General features: G+C 41.9%; 2 protein-coding genes and 1 pseudogene across 2 annotated transcripts; 2 read left to right on the forward strand and 1 right to left on the reverse strand.

Moving 5' to 3' along the window:
• The first annotated feature begins 11,086 nt into the window (after positions 1-11,086).
• On the forward strand, positions 11,087-12,730 carry LOC124678209 (pentatricopeptide repeat-containing protein At1g61870, mitochondrial-like). Its single transcript, XM_047214127.1, has one exon. It carries the CDS (start codon positions 11,087-11,089, stop codon positions 12,398-12,400), a length of 1,314 nt encoding a protein of 437 aa, XP_047070083.1. The 3' UTR covers positions 12,401-12,730.
• Positions 12,731-13,121: 391 nt separating this feature from the next.
• LOC124669735 lies at positions 13,122-15,524 on the reverse strand (annotated as a pseudogene).
• A 106-nt stretch (positions 15,525-15,630) lies between these two features.
• On the forward strand, positions 15,631-20,564 carry LOC124672087 (kynurenine--oxoglutarate transaminase-like). Its single transcript, XM_047208374.1, has 10 exons — positions 15,631-15,722; positions 18,393-18,523; positions 18,629-18,714; positions 18,818-18,912; positions 19,094-19,190; positions 19,312-19,430; positions 19,516-19,717; positions 19,781-19,856; positions 20,358-20,363; positions 20,512-20,564. Exons 1-10 carry the CDS (start codon positions 15,631-15,633, stop codon positions 20,562-20,564), a joined length of 957 nt encoding a protein of 318 aa, XP_047064330.1.
• Positions 20,565-20,700: the final 136 nt, after the last annotated feature.

Raw genomic sequence — 20,700 nt, forward strand, 5'->3', positions numbered from 1 at the left:
CTTCGTCAAGCAAACACAAGCAAGAAAGGCGTTCCATCTTGTTGAGGTCAAGATCGTCGTCATCGAGCTCAAGTGGAATGCGCAAGTATAAGGTTTGCTCTTGATAGGGTTTCTTTCTCACCGGTCTCATAGTGTAGTTGGAGACCGGTTTATAGTTTAGTTGCCGTACTATCAAGAGGGCTCTCGCGTGAGTAACTCGATCGTATCGTTCGGAGAGAGCTCAAACCTTTGCATCCTTGCATCATCTTTCTTGGTTGTTATTTGGACCTTATCCATGTGATGTTTTAGAGCTTGTGCTTATTCTCATGACAAGCTCTAGTTCATCGAAAACGGATTTCGCATAGATCACTTGTTGCATTTTCGAGTTTGGTTCATCATCTTTCTTGGTTTTATTTGGATCTTATCCATGTGATGTTTTAGAGCTTGTGCTTATTCTCATGACAAGCTCTAGTTCATTGAGAATGGTTTTTGCATGGGCAACTTGTTGCATTTTCAAGATTGGAGGTTTTACCGGTATGTCTTTTTTAGATAGGTCAAACCTTTCATCATTTATTTCTATCCTACCTTACTGGACTATGATGGTTCCCTGCATTATCTTGTAGAGCTTGTTACTAGCTTCGAAACAAGCCCAAGATCATCAAAATCGGAGTCCGGATGCAAAAGTTATTCAAGTTTCCGTGAAGCCGTTTTTTGGCCGGAAGTTGGCCGGAAGTTCCGGTGGCCGGAACTTCCGCCCTAGTTCCGGCGAACTTCCGGAAAAGACGATTCTGCACGCAAAAGTATACTGTAAGCTTTCCGGGGACGCCCCACTTCATCCGGAACTTGGCCGGTACTTCCGGGGGGCGGAAGTTCCGCCCCAAATGACCGGAAGTTCCGGTTTTGACGAGTTTTGTGCATAACGGGCAGATTTCTCTTGCCCTATTTAAGGGGGTCTTCTTCCCCAATGTTCCCCATCCGTTTGAGCTCGCTTTTGCCCCCATTGTTGACCTTCTTTGAGTTTGCTATCTCCCCCTCCCTCGCATGAATCTTGCATCTATTTGAGAGAAAGATAGAGGAGATCTAGATCTACATCTCCACCAATCAAATCCCTCTCTTTGTGAGGGGAATCCACTAGATCTAGATCTTGGAGAAATTTGGTGTTCCTCCTCCTATTTGTTCTTCCTCTCTTATTCCTCCAATAGCTTTTGTAGCTTTGTTGGAATTTGAGAGAGAAGTACTTGAGCATCTTTGTGGTGTTCTTGCCATTGCATTTGGTGCATCGGTTTGAGTTCTCCACGGTGATTCGTGGTGGTGAAAACAAGAAGGTTGTTACTCTTGGGTTCTTGGAACCCTAGACGGATTCTAGGCCTTTGTGGCGATTTGTTGGGAGCCTCCAATTAAGTTGTGTAAGTGTGCCCCAACCTTTGTGTAAGGCTCGGTTTTCGCCTCGAAGGAAATCCCTTAGTGGAACCGTGACCTAGGCCTTTGTGGCGAGGGTCACCGGAGATTTAGGTGAGGCGCCTTCGTGGCGTTCGGTGTGTGGTGTGAGTACCGCATCTTGGGGTGAGGCCTTTGTGGCGTTGGTGTGCATCGAGCAACCACACCTCAAGGTGAGCCTCTTGTGGCGTTCGGGAGCACTAAGCAACCGCACCTCTCCACCGGAGATTAGCACTCGCAAGAGTGTGAACTCCGGGATAAATCATCGTCTCCCGCGTGCCTCGGTTATCTCTATACCCGAGCTCTTTACTTATGCACTTTACCTTGTGATAGCCATCGTGCTTGAAGTTATATATATCTTGCTATCACATACTTGCTTGTATTGCTTAGCATAAGTTGTTGGTGCACATAGGTGAACCATTGCTTAGAATAAGTTGTTGGTGCACATAGGTGAACAATAGTATATAGGCTTTGGGCTTGACAAAGTAAACGCTAGTTTTATTCCGCATTTGTTAATCCCATCTCGTAAATGTTTTAAATCGCCTATTCACCCCCCCTCTAGGCGACATCCGTGTCCTTTCAATTGGTATCAGAGCAAGGTCTCTCATTCTTAGGCTTCACCGCCTTGAGAGTAAAGATGTCGGTTAGGGGATTAGCGCACAATAACTTGTTTATATTTGATGGTACAAATTATGATCTATGGAAAATTTATGTGCTTAATATTTTGCGGCGTATGTCCCCGGACATGGAGCGATTTCTTGACATGGGTTTTTCTTCTCCTAAGGATCCTCAAAATTTATCTCTTGAGGAGGAGAAAAACTCTTGTCTCGATGCTCTTGCTTCTCATGTGTTTTCCATTGTTGTGAGCAATGTAGTTACTTCTTCAATCATGCCTTTTGGGAGCGCTCATGAATTATGGACAAAGCTTCAAGATAAATATGATGTGTCCACTATCATTGAGGATGATTGTTTTGCTTCCACTTCCGGCCGTGATGAGTTCTCATCTTCAACCACTTCACCAAAGTGTGGTAAGACACAAGGTAATGATATGGTGAGTGGTGATGAAAATTGCAATATTGATATTGAGCTTACTATTGATGATTCTTCATCTCTATGTCATTGCAATGCTTCATCTTTGGACTTAAACACATCTAGCACTAGAAATGATTTACATGCTTGTGTTGATAGTCCTTGCATATCATGTGTAAGTTGCTTGAAAAAATCTAATGATGATATGTTTGCATTGTCTTGTGGCCATGATAAAAATGATTCTATTTCCTCTAGTTGTTGTGTGTCTAACAATGTAGAGGAAACCAAAGATTCTATTGGTCAAGACAAGATCTTGAAAGGAGCCTCAACTAACTCCTCATCTTTATCTCACGGTCCTCATATATGCCTTATGGCCAAGGGTTCCACGGTACCTCCTACCATGGAACCTAATATGTCTCGTGGTGATAAGAATGAGGATGGATATGAAGAAGAGGATTGGGTTGTCTCTCTACGCGATAAAGGTGAGAGTGTATTCAAGGTTCTTTACAAAGATAAAATTGCTAGCTCTCACTTCTTTGAAATCTTGACTACCACTATTGAGAGCCAAAAACTTATTTGGATGCATGAAAACACCATTGATAAAAGGGTGCTCTCGAACGAGAGTATGCCGATGATGTAGCATCATTAAAGAATGATCTTGAAGAAGAACAAGAGACCATGGCCTCTCTTGAGGAGCAACTTCAAACCCTTGAGGTGTCTCAAAATGAAATATTTGCTAAACTCACTAAAGAAAGAGACCATGCTAAAGCTAAATTAAAATTGCTTAAAAATGAAAAGTTCAAAGTTGGTGTTGGTCATGATAAACTTGTTAAGGATCTAGATGATCTAGACAAGGCCCACAAGGCCTTGGAGAGCGAACACTCTATCCTCACCAAGTCATATGGGCAACTACAAGCTTCATATTTAAAAGAGCATGCTATGTTACCCTCTCTTCTTGATATGTCTTGTGATGCTGCTTGTGCTACTAACTCTACTTCTTGTGAAGCATCTATCTTGAAGGAGAATGTTGAGCTAAGGGCTCAACTTGATTTGCTAACTTGCAATTATGGAAAATTGGAAGAAAATCATGGAAAGCTTTCTAGCTCCCATGAGGATCTTCTAGCCTCTCATGATAGGCTAAAGTTAGCTCATGAGGCTATCATATCTAAGGCAACACCTTGTGAGCCTCATGTGGGTACTAGCACTACTACTCAAAATGTTATATTGCCATGTGCTAGTCCTAGTAATTCATCCACTCATAATATTGCTAAATCTTGTGATGAATTATCTTCCTTGCCTTGTTGCTCTAACAATGAAGGTTCTACTTCCTCTAGTACTTGTGTTGTTACTAACCATGTAGAGGAAATCAAAGAGCTCAAGGCCCAAGTCTCTTCTTTGAAGAACGACTTGGTAAAGGGTCATGAAGGGAAATGCAAACTTGATAAGATGTTAAGTGTGCAACAATCCCCCAATGACAAGAGTGGACTTGGATTCAACTCCAACAACAAGATCAAGTCCAAGAACAACAAGATTAAGAAGGGCCAATTACAAGTCAAAGACCCGGCCAAGATTGTTTGCTTCAAGTGCAAAATTGAAGGGCATCATGTTAGATCTTGCCCTTTGAAGAAGAAGCAAAAAGGGGAGCGGCCTCAAGCTCAAACTCATATTCAACCTCAAGTTGAAGAAATGTCACTTCCCAAGAAGAATCAAGCCAATGCTCCCATTATGGAGAAATCTAGTGAGAAGAAGGAGAAGAAAAGAACTTGCTACATATGCCGCGAGAAGGGCCACATCTCCTCCTTTTGCACTATTGGTACCTCATCCAACTCTATCACCGTTGATGATGTTTATTCTCTTCGTAAGGATGAGGGTGGCAATGTGTTTGCCAAATTTGTTGGTGCTCAAAGTGGTGTCAAGAAAAGAACCATTTGGGTTGCCAAGCCTATTGTGACTAACCTCTTAGGACCCAACTTAGTTGGGGACCAACAATCCAAAACTTGATCAATAGGTGCTTGTTGGAGGGCATTGGAGACTTGGCTACATCATGAAGAATTAAGGGATCTTCATCATTTATATTATATCAAGCCAAGTCTTTTGATTATCTTGCTACTATCATATATCCAACGTTCCTCCTTGCGGTAACATGTTCTCAACTCATTTATATTGAAAGTTACTCGCCCCTTTGCATGTGTTAGTTTTGTTCCTAACATATGTTTGTATATGTTGTGCTTCCTAATAGTTTTGCTTGAGAAATCAAGTCTATGCATGTTGGGTTGAACACCATGTATTTGTGTTTGTGTTGGAGCCTCTTTGCATCTTGTTGTATCTTATATGGCTCTTATGAGCGATTAATGGACAATCCCATTTTGGGGGAGTGATATTCCTTTGGGAATTTCATGATCCTAAACAATGTGTGTACATGAGGAATATCACTTAGAATTGATATTGCGAGATTATCTAGTCGCTATGTGGTATGTCATCTTCATGAGAAATTCAAATTCTAATGTCCATTAATATCTCTACTTGGATCTTATTTGCCTCTTGTGAAAATAAATTCCTTATCACATTATGGGGGAGTAATAAGCTTTGTGCATATTACAAGCCTAGAAAATGTGAACATTTGAGATTGTGTCACATAGAATTGATACCGTAAATTATCTCTTTCCTATGTGGCATGTTTGCTCAAACAAGCTCCAATTTGCTTAAATGGCTTCATTGCTAATATCTTTGTGGATCTTATTTGTGAAAGTTTTTCTTGGCATGGTTTTTCACAACGTGTCCCTCAATACATTTTTGGAAAACCATGTGCTTCAAGTCATACTATTAATTGCTTTGCATGTTGGTATGAATACTATTAATTGCTTTGCATGTTGGTATGAATACTATTAATTGCCTTGCATGTTGGTATGACTAAATGAAGCTATCAAGAAACTATCTTTGCATGATGGTTAACTCTTATCTTTTACCATATGCTTTGTTCGTTGTAAATATGATCTTATGTATACTTACAAACTACCACCGGGAAATATTTCCTAATACCTCTTGTCCTAGGACAATTGGTAATTAGTTATGAGGTAGATATTTATTGATCATATCTACATTGGCTCTTATATTTATATTGCCTTATTTATTGCCATGAATTTGTTGTGCTTTGACTCCCATGTGTCTTCCTTGCATCTTATGGATCTAAGTTGTCTATTCAAACTTTCTTAGCATTGTTAGAAGATATAGGTAGCGTGATGATCCTAGTTTTGTGCATTTTGTATTCATATAAAAAATTCTAGATAATGCACCAAACTTGGGGGAGCTCTTCTATATTATTAGAATGCTTAACATCTCTTGATCTTTATCAAAAATTTGGTTTTGGGAGACATAAAATTTTCTTTTTGGTACTTTGTGCCATCATAAAAAGTTTCGACGGTTTGGTTTATTTGTTGGAACCTTGCTTTCTTGGGAGTTGGTTATCTCATTCCTTTGTGTTTAGGTTTAATTAGCTTCTTACAATGAGATAAGTCTTTGGAGTCAATCTTGTGTTGATTTGATTCTTTGATATAATTTGGACAACCATTGTCTCTTGGTTTATTTGGTGTTTTGTCCAAATTGTATCTTCCTTTGGTTCTTGAAAGTATTGTGCATGCATATTTAATATATGTATATCTTATGGTATGTGTCACTTTCTTTGATCCAATATATAGGGTAAACTCCATCAAATCCTAATTTGGTTAAGATGTGCATGAAATTCAATTTCATATCTATATGCACATAGAATTGTGGAGTTTGTCCTATATGTTGTAGTGTGTCTAACTACTTCGGACCCAATCAGTTTGGGGACCATTTTGTACTTACCTTTGTGTTAGGTACAATGGATATGCATTGAATGCTTGTCTCACTCTTGGAAAGAAGTGGTGACTCAATGGTAACTTGAGGCAAGCTAGGATGGTCAACGAACACATATCTACTACATCCACACCAATGCTATCTTGGTAACAAGTATCTTCTCATGCATATTTTTCTAGTATCCAACCTTATGGTTGCATCTTGGCATGAATCTCTTGATTTGCAAATAGTGTGCTTCTTGCAAAAGTCTTAATGAAACCTCTTTATTGTGAATGCGAGTAATTTGAGATGAGTGCATTTGTTGGGAAGTATATTAAATCATGCTCATGATTCATCCATCCCAACTATGCCTATCTAGCAATTTTATTGCATATCAATTCCTCAAGGCTCTCACATGTGCAATATAGATGAAAGTGCAAATTTAGTTATTTCTTTTGGTATCCTCGTTTGTGACACTTGTTGACTTTCTCAATGCATCCCAACTATCTTCTTTCCCTTGTTGATATTTGTGATGTATTTTAGATGTTTGTGGTTGAAGTTCATGAATGTACAATAAGATAAAATTGAGCCTTTGGCCATGCTAATAAGCAAAAATTCTTATTGGTATATTGCATGACTTCGTCTTGGATATCATGCTATATTTGTTGCATATCTATTTTGTGTGTGCATGTTTCTTTGTGGATAAATATCTTTGTGATATTGCCCACTTAGAGAAACTTATACACATAAGAGATGATACACATCTCCTTTTGATATCTTATTTATTTATTGCGTGTTGATTGGTCATGCTAAGCAATATAATTCATTGAAGACTATGATGATGTTTTTTTTATCCTTGTAATAGTCTTATAATATGCTTTATCATGCCTTTCACATATCCTCTTGGTTGAGCCTTTTTATTATGGTGCCTCTTACTTGTTGCTCAACTATTTGTTTGTTGCAAGTGTTAAGCTTATTTTTCTATCTATGATCTATTGCAAATGTTTGTGTTTTAAATGGTAATGAGGGAGTAAGGATTCCATGTTATGCATATTGTATTCAAATGGAACATTTTAATTTATGCATGTACCTTGGGGAGCTTCCTCATTTTATTTAAGGCACTATTTTGTGGTGATCATTAGAGTTTGATTCACTTGGTATCTTTTGTTTTGAATGATATTATGGGAGTGATGATTCCATGTTTGTGCACTTTATACTCCAATGCAAATTGTCTTGTTTTGTGCACAAACCTTGGGAGCTTCCTCAAATTATTTAGAGCAATCTTCTTGATCTTATCATAATATCTTATCTTTCTTTTGGTATCTTCTTTGTGGTTCATTTGGTTGCTTGCTTCATTTGTTGAAGCTTCTTGACTTTGTTATCTTTTTGCAATCTTTGATCCTATCTATAGTGTGATTCCTTCCGAATATTCGTCATTGGATATGTGCATTTGATTCCACTCAAATTATGAGAAATGCACACGCTATGGAGGAACTCTCACTATATTGGCCTTCTAAATTTTTCACCCATTTCGGCAATTGGTGCCAATGGGGAGAAGTTTGGAGGGTTTAAGGGAATTTGGTTATGTCTTTGCTTTGTGCTTAAGCATGTGCCTTTATTGCATTGCATCTTGTTGCTTTGCATAGTTGAATATTTAGAGGAAACTCCACTAGGCTTTGAATGCCAATATATGCAATGAAAGGCAAGATCATTCACACATGCATATATCATGGGGGAGTTTGCTCTATGTATTCAACTTGTTTGTTACTTAAATTCCTTATATAAACCCTCTCAAAGAGATTGTCATCAATTACCAAAATGAGGGAGATTGAAAGTGCATGGAGCCCCCATGTGTGGTTTTGGTAATTAATGACAATCCCTATGGACTAATGTTTGCATCGAGCTATATTTGTAGGTGTTGTCCATAGGCAATGCTTAAACCATATGTTGGCTTCAAGATTGCAATAAGAAGCAAATGAAGAATATCAAGTGTCAAGTATGTCTTGAAGATGAAGATGAAGTGAGCCCTCAAGTTACTTCAAGACATCAAAATGATGAAGAATGAAGAAATGAAATGCAAGTTCAAGATGAGCCAACTCGAAGAGTTCATAAGCTTGAAGCTTGCCATGGAGAAATGAAGTGCAAGTTCAAGATGAGCCATCTCGAAGAGGTCCTTTGCTTGAGTCTTGCCATCCATATGGTGATCATGAATATGTGAAGATGCGCCGAAGAAGAATCTCTCCCATGGTGGATTATGGGGGAGCAATCCACATGGTGGTCATGGTTATGTGAAGATGCGCCGAAGAAGAAGCTCTCCCATGGTGGATTATGGGGGAGCAATCCACAAGACTTCGTCAAGCAAACACAAGCAAGAAAGGCATTCCATCTTGTTGAGGTCAAGATCGTCGTCATCGAGCTCAAGTGGAATGCGGAAGTATAAGGTTTGCTCTTGATAGGGTTTCTTTCTCACCGGTCTCATAGTGTAGTTGGAGACCGGTTTATAGTTTAGTTGCCGTACTATCAAGAGGGCTCTCGAGTGAGTAACTCGATCGTATCGTTCGGAGAGAGCTCAAACCTTTGCATCCTTGCATCATCTTTCTTGGTTATTATTTGGACCTTATCCATGTGATGTTTTAGAGCTTGTGCTTATTCTCATGACAAGCTCTAGTTCATCGAAAACGGATTTCGCATAGATCACTTGTTGCGTTTTCGAGTTTGGTTCATCATCTTTCTTGGTTTTATTTGGATCTTATCCATGTGATGTTTTAGAGCTTGTGCTTATTCTCATGACAAGCTCTAGTTCATTGAGAATGGTTTTTGCATGGGCAACTTGTTGCATTTTCAAGATTGGAGGTTTTACCGGTATGTCTTTTTTAGATAGGTCAAACCTTTCATCATTTATTTCTATCCTACCTTACTGGACTATGATGGTTCCCTGCATTATCTTGTAGAGCTTGTTACTAGCTTCGAAACAAGCCCAAGATCATCAAAATCGGAGTCCGGATGCAAAAGTTATTCAAGTTTCCGTGAAGCAGTTTTTTGGCCGGAAGTTGGCCGGAAGTTCCGGTGGCCGGAACTTCCGCCCTAGTTCCGGCGAACTTCCGGAAAAGATGATTCTGCACGCAAAAGTATACTGTAAGCTTTCCGGGGACGCCCCACTTCATCCGGAACTTGGCCGGTACTTCCGGGGGGCGGAAGTTCCGCCCCAAATGACCGGAAGTTCCGGTTTTGACGAGTTTTGTGCATAACGGGCATATTTCTCTTGCCCTATTTAAGGGGGTCTTCTTCCCCAATGTTCCCCATCCGTTTGAGCTCGTTTTTGCCCCCATTGTTAACCTTCTTTGAGCTTGCTATCTCCCTCTCCCTCCCATGAATCTTGCATCTATTTGAGAGAAAGATAGAGGAGATCTAGATCTACATCTCCACCAATCAAATCCCTCTCTTTGTGAGGGGAATCCACTAGATCTAGATCTTGGAGAAATTTGGTGTTCCTCCTCCTATTTGTTCTTCCTCTCTTATTCCTCCAATAGCTTTTGTAGCTTTGTTGGAATTTGAGAGAGAAGTACTTGAGCATCTTTGTGGTGTTCTTGCCATTGCATTTGGTGCATCGGTTTGAGTTCTCCACGGTGATTCGTGGTGGTGAAAACAAGAAGGTTGTTACTCTTGGGTTCTTGGAACCCTAGACGGATTCTAGGCCTTTGTGGCGATTTGTTGGGAGCCTCCAATTAAGTTGTGTAAGTGTGCCCCAACCTTTGTGTAAGGCCCGGTTTCCGCCTTGAAGGAAATCCCTTAGTGGAACCGTGACCTAGGCCTTTGTGGCGAGGGTCACCGGAGATTTAGGTGAGGCGCCTTCATGGCGTTCGGTGTGTGGTGTGAGTACCGCATCTTGGGGTGAGGCCTTTGTGGCGTTGGTGTGCATCGAGCAACCACACCTCAAGGTGAGCCTCTTGTGGCGTTCGGGAGCACTAAGCAACCGCACCTCTCCACCGGAGATTAGCACTCGCAAGAGTGTGAACTCCGGGATAAATCATCGTCTCCCGCGTGCTTCGGTTATCTCTATACCCGAGCTCTTTACTTATGCACTTTACCTTGTGATAGCCATCGTGCTTGAAGTTATATATATCTTGCTATCACATACTTGCTTGTATTGCTTAGCATAAGTTGTTGGTGCACATAGGTGAACCATTGCTTAGAATAAGTTGTTGGTGCACATAGGTGAACAATAGTATATAGGCTTTGGGCTTGACAAAGTAAACGCTAGTTTTATTCCGCATTTGTTAAGCCCATCTCGTAAAAGTTTTAAATCGCTTATTCACCCCCCCTCTAGGCGACATCCGTGTCCTTTCAGCAGCAACCCTAGAAGCTCCATGGATCCGACGACCGAGATCCAGAGCTCCGCCTCCACTACGGGCAGGCCGCCCAAAACGTCGGCAGAGGTCGGAACACCCAAGGAAACCTACAGATCTAAGCCCTAGACTAGTCCGGCGCCCAACCTAAACCAACTCCGGCCAGCTATTCCGGCGGAGTGGCCGTCGGCAGCCCGGTCAAGGCGGAGAGTCTCTCAAAGCTACTGTAGCGGTGTTAGAGCTGGGAAGGGGGAAAAATATTGGCTGCTCCATATTCCTTGTTTGTTCCATCTAATTTGGTTCTTATGGAGTAAGTTCAAATCTTAAGTTAACCGTGGTTACATGGCCTTCAAAAGTTTTTTTTTCCGTGTGTGTCTGAAATGGGCCAGTGCTATGAGCAGTTGTAGCTCGCACAGAAAGGGGAAAGAGAGCGAGCACCCAAACCCTCGCAAACCCCGTCCGTGCTCATCACCATCACCATGGCGTCCCTCCTCCGCCGCCGCCACACCCACCCGTCTGCCGCCGCCGTCTCCGCCCACCTCCTCCGCCGCTTCTCCGCGCTCCCCGACCTAGATCCCTCACCGGCCTCTGCCTCTGCCTCCGTCCCTGCCCCAACCCTCGCAGCGCCTGCCGCCCCCCGCGCCTCCATCATCGACCTCCAGCTCGCCGTCCGCGCGGCGACCGACCCGGACCGCCTCCACGCCCTCGTCTCCTCCGCGCTCTCCAGCCCCGACTACCACCGCCTCCACAGCTCGCGCCCCCTCTTCTCCCTCGCCGCCGCCCGCCTCGCTCGCTTCCACCGCCCCGACCTCACCGCATCCCTCCTCGACCAGCTCCTCGCCTCCGCCCCGCCCACCCCCGGCATCCTCGCTCGGGCCCTCTCCCTCTTCCCATCCCCAGACGACGCCATCCGCGCCTTCTCCTCCTCCCCGCCCGCCGCGCGCTCCGACGTCTCCCTCTCCGCCCTCCTCTCCGCGCTCCTCCGCGCCGGCCGCCTCGACGAACTCAAGTCCACCTTCAAGTCCGCCGACTCAGCCCTCGGCGTCGCCCCCGGCTGCGCCTCCCACAACGTGCTCCTCCACGCTCTCGTCAAAACCTCCGACCACGCGGCCGCCCGCAAGCTGCTCAACGAAATGGCGAAGAAGAAGTTCAAGCACCGCCCGGCGCCAGACATCATATCCTACAACACCGTCCTCGCGGGGTTCTCCGCCAAGGACGACGCCGAGGAGTTCGAGAAGCTGCTCAAGGAGATCAGCGAGAACAAGCTGGAGCCCAACATCACCACCTACAACTGCCGGGTCCAGTGGCTCGCCAAGAAGGAGGAGACCTTCAGGGGGGAGGAGCTGCTCGACGTGATGGAGTCCAAGGGCGTGCTGCCCAACTACGTCACCTACCACGCGCTCGTGCAGGGGTACTGCAAGGAGGGGAACGTCGGGGCGGCCATGCGCGTGTTCAAGAAGATGAAGGTCATGAAGAGGCGGGAGGGGAGGAGTGACTTGAGAGTGTCGGTGCATGCGCTCACGTACATGGTGCTGTTTAGGAGTTTGGTGGAGAGTGAAAGGCTCGACGATGCGTTGTGGATCTGTAACAGCTGCTTCGCGATGAAGGCAGCCCCGCCGTTTGATGCCGTCAAGGGTTTGGTGGATGGTTTGGTCAAGGCTGGGAGGTCTGCAGATGCAAAGAATGTTGTTGCCAAGATGAACTTCCTTGTCAATGGGGATGCTAAAGTTACTTGGGAGAAGGTTGCTGGTAAATTATCTATTGAAGAGGGAGCGCCAAGTTCAAATCCATGATTTGGATTTGTTCACGTGTTTTGTCCTTGGAATAAGGATGAAGAAAAAGAAGCGCATTCACATACTTTTGCCTTCGTCCTACCGTAGGGCTATTTTTCAAGGTTTGAATGGTTAAGGTCAGAGTGTAATGTCTGTCTTTATCAAGCAGAATGGTAAGAAGTGCCCTTTTCTGTAAGAGCTTCTTCTATTTTTTCTTTTTTTTTTGCCTTTTAGTTATATTAAAAGATGTTAAACATTTGTTGAAGTGATAAGGAGATCATGATACTATCTAGTATCCTGCACTGTAACATGTTTGATTAGTACACTTCAGAATAGTTGAAGGATAATTGTGTGTTTCAAGCCTTAACCTTAAGTTGTTCCGCTTTCTTCTTTCCTTTTGAGAGGAAGGTAGTTGTACTAGTATTAATGTACTCACCACATATTAGGAATTAATACTCACACAAGTTATCCTTTAAATTAATAAGTCATATGGTTGAACATGATGCAGTATCAGTGCCAGACTTGTACATTTATCTTGGGAACAAAGTCGAGTACCTGACAGTGTTTCATAATTGATATATAAAGCATTGAACTAGAGTAAAATAGTGACTAACTAGTTACAGAGCATAAATACACTATGCTCCTTATTACATTCTTAGACTAGAAATCGTAATCATGAAATGGCACTGTGCCATGTAAAGCTTGTGTCTGATATTTCCATGTACTTGGACCTCTTTCAGTTTCAGTTAATGCCCCGGACTAGCATTCCTTCAAATGTGATACCAGGGCCAAATGCCAAGATTAATCCCCACTCCTCCCTTATTGCCCCTTTCTTCAATTCATCCCTCAAATACTCCAACACATAGAAGACTGTGTTGCTGCTCACATTTCCATAGTTCATCAGAGCCTTCCTACTGATCTTGAGTTTATCTGGCTCAAGTTCGAGGCAAACCTCTAGCCTGTTCAATATTGCTGGTCCACCGGGATGCACAGCCCAAAATAAATCATTGAACTCCTTTATGCCAACCTTGTCCATGAGTGTCCTGCAGAACCCTTCTATACGGCTTTCAATCTTTTCTGGCAAATCACGCCCCAGTTTGAAGTTAATTCCTTCCTCTGCGATCTTGCCATCAATTACCTTGTCTGTCCCTGGTAGGAACTCCTGCCTTGAGAACTCAAGCTCCAAGAAGGGGTCCTCTTCTGCCCTGATAGGGCTTGCTCCAATAATTGCAGCTGATGCACCATCACCAAACAGCGCAGCACCAACAAGGTCATAAGGGCGGTCATGGCTTGGCGGCCGGAAACCTAACACAGTTGTCTCCGCAGCTATTACAAGGACACGGCTCCCTGGATTGTTCTCTGCAATGTCCTTGGCAGTGCGGAGGCCGGCAGCACCACCTGAACAACCAAGGAGGAGAAGGGATGTGCGCACTGTGTTTGGAGGGAGGCCAAGACAATTTGCCAAGAAAAGATCACCCCCTGGGAGGCGAATCTCGCTGGATGAGACGTAGACTAGGTGGGTAATATCAGCTGCGGGACGACCCCATTCACCAAGGGCAGCACGAGCTGCAGCAGCACCAAGTTCAAGCACCGCGGCGTTGCAGATGTCAAGACGTGGTGTCAATGTTGGAGTACCCTCTGTCTTCAGATCTGGGTGCTCATCCAGGAGCTCCTTTGACATGACAGTGTACCTTGTCCTCACTGTGGTGGTCCTGCCTGCAGAAAGTTGAATCACATGCAAAAAATTATGCATAAATTGGAGGTACTGATGCAAATCACTACATAACAAAACATAGTCTATAAATTATGCTTCTATACTAGGAATTCCTATTTGCTCAGCCCTCACCAGAAACTTGAAAAACCTAAATAGGTGTTCTAGTAATTTTCTTCGAGTGAAAGTACAAATAATTCACAATGATACTTATAGTGTGCACATGCTATTTCTAAGTGTAAACTAGTTTTCTTGTTGCACTATTATCTATTCCACATTATGATAGATAAACTAAAACAGGTTATATGCTACTTATTTTCTTAAGCAAAAGTGCAACTGGAAATTTGGTGAGTACTCCCTCCGATTCGATTAAATTGACATGGAGTCGTGAAGATTGCGTGCATGTACCCTGTGGTATTCACGCTGATTAAAACGGATCGGAGGTAGTAGTAATGATCATGTCAACATTTTAGTTACTGAGTGGAAAATTACCTGTGTTAAATCCATTTCGCACTTATGATAATTGATGGTTAGATTAAATTGGTGTCCTAGTGGTGCACTTAGAGCTTAAGTACAACAGATGAGTATTGAGTAATGATAATTTATGTGCATATGTTGTTTCTAGGAGGATTTTATCTTTCGTATTGCACTATTTTCCTTATTATGATAGATACATCAAAATAGGTTAGATACCTACTTATTTTCTATGAATTCTTATTGTATATTATAAATTTTTATTTGCTCAGCCCACACGGAAGCATGAAAAAACTAAATCAGTGTCCTAGTAATTTTCTTAGAACAAAAGTACAACTGATGCCTAACGATACTTATACTGTGCGCATGTTGTTTCTATGTGGAAATTTGTTCTTTTCATTGCACTATTTTCCATTCCACATTATGATAGACACATCGAAATAGGTCCGACACTACTTGTTTTCTTTAAGAAAAATGTAACAGGAGTTTTAATGATCATGCAAACATTTTATTTACTGAGTGAAAAATAATCTGTCTTTCCCATTTACCAATTCTATTTTGCACCTACGATAATTGATGTTATACTAAAGCATGGTAGATTTTGTACACTAAGGTGTTACAACCAGATGGAACCCTATTGCAAAACTTACTGTAGTTGATGATCTCTTCAAGGAGAGCGGATTACTATTACCAACTTAAAAGTCTCAGCCGTAGAAAACGAGATGTAAAAAAAAGGTAAAGCCATGAAGTAAGGAAGTAACTCACAGAGGCGCTCGAGCTTTGCCCTAGTGGCGGGATCGTCGCAGCTGGTGTCCTGGAGGTAGGTCTCCACGACCTTGTCCTGGTGCAGCACTTGTTTAGGGAGGCCCTTGCCCAGCGCGAGCAGTTTGGCCTTGCCCCCGAGCAATGGCTTCTGCCATTGCCCTCCCCGCTGATGTTACCGAGTCCAAGGCCTGACATTGCTCCTTATGCTATGAATATCTGTCGATAAGTTTTCTACTCGTGTGATTTCGTTGTGTGCATGATGTGGGTGCTTGGCCGGTGCTTTTTATAGGGGATGGTCGCCATGGGGCTGTTTGGTTTTCAGGCTTTGCAGGGAACTGGTTGTTCGGATTTAGGCTTGAGGGAACAACAGCGTGAGTTGAACAAGGATGACAGGTTGGTTGTGGAACTGTTCATCTCGTTTTCTTCCGTTTTTTATGCAAAGGTGGCTAGGTGAAGGTTCATTCCTCCCACCCTTCTTTGGTTTCTCCATAATATTTGCCCATCGATATGGTGTGATCTTCGTGTCCCTGTTCTAAAACTGTCTCATGTTTGTTTTACCTGGAACGTGGTTGATAGTCTGTGGGCTATCAGGCGCACTACATGAAACGTACTTGCAGGCTTATATGTAGTTAATTTGAGCCTGATATTGTTTATCAGCTTATTGATTTGACCAGTGTCTCTCGGCTTCTTTGGTCTTCTCTTTCTTCGAAACTAATAAACGTACACGATAAAAATACATCATAATAATTTGTGAACTATCAACTATGTCCTTTTAAGAAGTTTACATGTAATTTTTTCATAATTACAAAAAATAGACGTATCACTTATGTTTGATCTCAAGGGGTGATTATTTTACAATACTACAAATTCCTTTGGACGCTAGGAGTCCGAGCAAGGCAAACCTGGACCCAACCCAACAGTAATTTGAGAAGATAATTTTATAACGCAGCAACATTCAACAGAGCGAGCTACTTCAGACTTGAGAGAGTGGTTTTGTTGGCGAGCTCCATCTTCCACACTGCTGCTCAAATCATGCCCTGGATGCGGGATGACATTAATTGTTTTAAAATAAATTGTCCATATCTGCACAAACAAGCCAAACTGGACTAGAGGGATAGGGATTATCCTGCAAGTACTTTTCAAGAGGTTTTCATAGCTTCCTGGAAGAGAAATTGAAGGAAATTTATGAAACTGCATTACCACACTGATATGCTGATACTAACAAAATGCTAAAATCACTGACTTCACATGCTATTTGCTATTTACGTTCTCTTCTTCGTGGAATGTAAGAACTACTGGCGGTGCAAACAGGGTGACCATTAAATACTAAAGATTCTTCTTTTCCAAGACTCCATAAACAAGACCAGTTCACAAAAAATAACTATACCAAAAAAAAAGTGTATATATGGGAAATACCTGTGTATCAATTGGGAAAGCAAGATGAGTTATCATTAGCACATGCAAAACTAACAATAACATGTTCGCCATTAGGAGACTAATGAACTAGTATTTGATCTCATGTCAATACCTTCTAGCACTTCTGAGAAACAATATCATGTCTCAACAGAAAGGCACATTTCTTCATCAATTAATAGCAAGTTAATAACAGTCTGAGTAATAACATCTTAAGCCATACGGAATTGCTATGTTCCACCAATAACTATCTTTGAAGTTGAGATCATAAATTAAAGATAGTGAGTGGCATGTAAATATATTTTGACGTAAATAAGCTCATGGGCAATGATGCATTGATGCTGTTACACTATTGAATAGCATGTGCTTCTACAATTCAGTATAGGCCATCATCAGAAAATATAACTAAATACAAACACAAATGTGTAATTCGTCAATGAATCTAAAAACACTCAACCTAAAACACTCAGTATGTAAGCATGTATTTCTTATGATTAGAGTTGGCAACATGTAATTTGTCCAAGTTCTTTGGGGCATGTCCAAGACCCACCATGTAATTTGACCTTGATAAATTATTTGTATTTTTTCCTGCATTTAGAAACATCCGACAACAGTCTTATTATTTTCATATTTGCAAAAAAATCATATTTCTCAAGATTGGAAAGTGAGGAAAATAATCTCAGGATTCAATAAGAAAGACAAAACAGCTTAGAAAGATATCACCTTTCCCTATTACCAAAATTTGTTGGGCTCTCATTTGGTTTCGCCCCCAAAATCACCAAAAAGAATCTCAAGCATGGAAAAAACCCTCATCGCTAGGATCACCTAAGATCCGATGTATAAATGTATGCAATTAAATACACGCCATACAAATATATATGTATCAAAAGGCGTTGCGTACAGGCATACCAAACATTTGATACTTTGACGATCCACAATTCAAAGCTTGTTCAATCCCAGAGGAAAAGCACACCAGGACACCTATATGCAGTAGCTGATTTGGCGGCACAATGGATGGATGACTGTTGTCAGCTCGTGGATGTTTAAATCACAATAGCAGAAATTAAATTGAAAACTCTATCCATCAACAACCTGAAAAATGAAAATGAGAATATTTGGTAGACATGAATTGTGCAATATTGGAACTTTCTATCATAATGATCAGAAGTACAAAAAGGAGCAAACAACAATAACGAAAGAGAAAGTTGTAGTGTGTTCAGGAATAAAAAGCTCTGCATCTTATTCAAGTTTCAACACAAGATTTCAATATGAAAATAACAAACAATTAGACTATATGGTACCTATAGAAGATTAAATATTATCGATATTTCAGCTCAGTTATGTCCTCTGTAGAAGCATGATTCGTTCTCAAGTAGACATGAGAAATTTGACTTCGATGCAAGTGAAATACATGGGACAACTTTTGCACTAAGCAGTATCCATGAGGATACAAATATATGAAAGGCATCTCATCTAGCCAGGCTGGCCAACATTGAAACCAGTGATCCTCCTTTTCTTCTCCAATGGTGAATCTTTTTCTATACTTCACTTCTCATATACTTCGTATCATGTGATTCAATTTTCAATGACAGAAATTGGCATCAACCTAGCGAATTCATTTGACCTGATAATCATTAACAAGTACTATAGACATGCGCAGGGGATCTGCGACGTGCTCGTGGAGACGATGAAACGGGAACATGAGCTCCACGTAGACCCTCTCACCGACTTCGCCATCTGCTGTGGCCAATCCGAGGCCTTAGCTGCAGCAACATTTGCAAGTAGTAATGCTCATCCTGTTTGTGTGTGCGACTGAATCATGGCGTCTCAAGGGGAATGCCATACTATGCATTTTATTCACGCGTATGCCATTTCTGTTCATGCAGTCATAGATCCAGGGGATCATGTTTTGCTCTTCGACCCCGCTTACGAAACGTACCAAATGTGCATCGAGCTGGCCCGGGGTGTCCCTGTAAGTCTTTCGTTCAGTTCAGGGGTTCATCGTCTAACAGGAACGATGATGACCTCCTGTTGGTCAATGGCATGTTTCTGTAATTTGATTTCTGTACATGAAGGTGTATGTGCCATTGGATCCACCTTCTTGGACACTGAACGAGGATAAGTTTTTGGAATCTTTAACGAGTTGGACAAAGAGCGGGATCTTAAATAGGTGAATGGCTCACCACATTGTTTCTATTAGTGGATATGGATGTGCTGCTAGAGTTCTTTTTTAATGATGCTCACCTTTGGAAGCACATACTACTGAGTGATTTGCACTTAGTATATTAGTAATTGGTTGAGTCCAACAATGGTATTTCACTTCGTTACATTGCTACATCTCATTAATGCAGCCCACATAATCCAACAGGGAAGGTTTTTAGCAAGGAGGAGTTGCTTATTATTTCTAAAGCTTGTCATAAAATGGATTGCTTTGCAATAACAGATGGGGTAAATCTGCGTGATGACATATACAGAAATAGCTTGTGGTACATAAATGTCTTAAATAAATTTCATTAATATGTTTGTCCGTTGTTGAAATTATAAGTCTGAAACTCTAAAAATGTTCCAGGTTTATGAGTATATTACTTACGACGAGAATAAGTATATCTCTCTGGCTTCTCTTCCAGGAATGCAAGAGAGAACCATCATCACATCTTCACTGTCAAAAACTGATAGTGTAACTGCTAGGTATTACTCAGTTGCTGTGGCGCAAACAACACATAGCTACATTCGGTGCAAATTCTTGCTACTGATTTGGGATGTTAACTATGAGCTGTGCAAACATACTAGGTTGGAGAATTGGATGGGTTTGTGCTGGAGCAAACATAGCAGCAGCAATAATAAATATCCATGTCAAACTTACAGATTCAGCTCCTGCACCATTCCAAGAAGCTGCATTGATTGATTTTTTTTTAAAAAAAGCTGCATTGATTGCATTAACCAGCACAACAGACTATTACGAGTCCCTTAAAACAGTAAGGTTTTCTGTTAATCGTTTATGATTAACTACTTACCATCACATGACTTACCTTGGACAGGACTATGTGGTGAGAAGAGACTTCATTCTTCAATTTCTGAAAAATTACGGTTTCCACATTAGCTTCGAGCGGCAAGGTTTAGGGTGTGTTTGGATTGCTACCAAAATATACCTTACCAATTTTTTGGTCATGGCCAAAAGATTGGTCCTTGTTTGGATGGTTGCCAATTTTTGGGTTTGCCAATGCTCCACTACCAACTCTACGGGTGTGTTTGGATTGCTACCAAAATATACCTTACCAATTTTTTGGTTATGGCCAAAAGATTGGTCCTTGTTTGGATGGTTGCCAATTTTTTGGTTTGCCAATGCTCCAGTACCAACTCTACTTCATTTTTTTTAGCCAATGTTGAACAACTTGCAGGCAAGGAATAGCTCAACCAAAATTTTGGCTAGCCAATATTTTGGTAGGGCAATCTTGGGCACAAACCAAACAAGCCCTACTTCATTTTTTTAGCCAATGTTGACCAACTTGTAGGCAAGGAATAGCTCAACCAAAATTTTGGCTAGCCAATATTTTGGTAGGGCGAAGGGCGGGCCTGGTGCAGCGGTAGAGCCTCACCGCCTGTGACCGGTCCCAGGTTCGAGTCGCGGTCTCCTCACATTGCACTTCGTGAGGGTAAGGCTTGCCACTAACACCTTCCCCAGACCCCGCACAGTGCGGGAGCTCTCGGCACTGGGTACGTCCAATATTTTGGTAGGGCAATCTTGGGCACAAACCAAACAAGCCCTTAGTCTTTGTGCTTGCTGAGTTGCCCAAGTCTTGGAAAATTTCAGATGTGAGATAGTTTTACATACTAAACTACTGTTGAAGTATGAGGCACATGTATAATCTGCAATTCAAGCATTTGAACAAACAATTGTTCAGTGAAATGGGAAGTAAAACACAATATTATTTGACGGGCACTTGTTGTTTTATAAGTT

The sequence above is a fragment of the Lolium rigidum genome, chromosome 7 (genome assembly GCF_022539505.1).
Source record: "Lolium rigidum isolate FL_2022 chromosome 7, APGP_CSIRO_Lrig_0.1, whole genome shotgun sequence".
Lineage (NCBI taxonomy): Eukaryota > Viridiplantae > Streptophyta > Magnoliopsida > Poales > Poaceae > Lolium > Lolium rigidum.

Excerpts from the sequence above, each read along its gene's own strand:
- LOC124672087 (XM_047208374.1), top strand. The coding sequence starts at position 15,631 with ATGGGGCTGTTTGGTTTTCAGGCTTTGCAGGGAACTGGTTGTTCGGAT. Across the intron at positions 18,715-18,817 it reads AGCTGGCCCGGGGTGTCCCT|GTGTATGTGCCATTGGATCC; the intron begins GTAAGTCTTTCG and ends CTGTACATGAAG. Across the intron at positions 19,718-19,780 it reads ATTACGAGTCCCTTAAAACA|GACTATGTGGTGAGAAGAGA; the intron begins GTAAGGTTTTCT and ends TACCTTGGACAG.
- LOC124678209 (XM_047214127.1), top strand. The coding sequence starts at position 11,087 with ATGGCGTCCCTCCTCCGCCGCCGCCACACCCACCCGTCTGCCGCCGCC.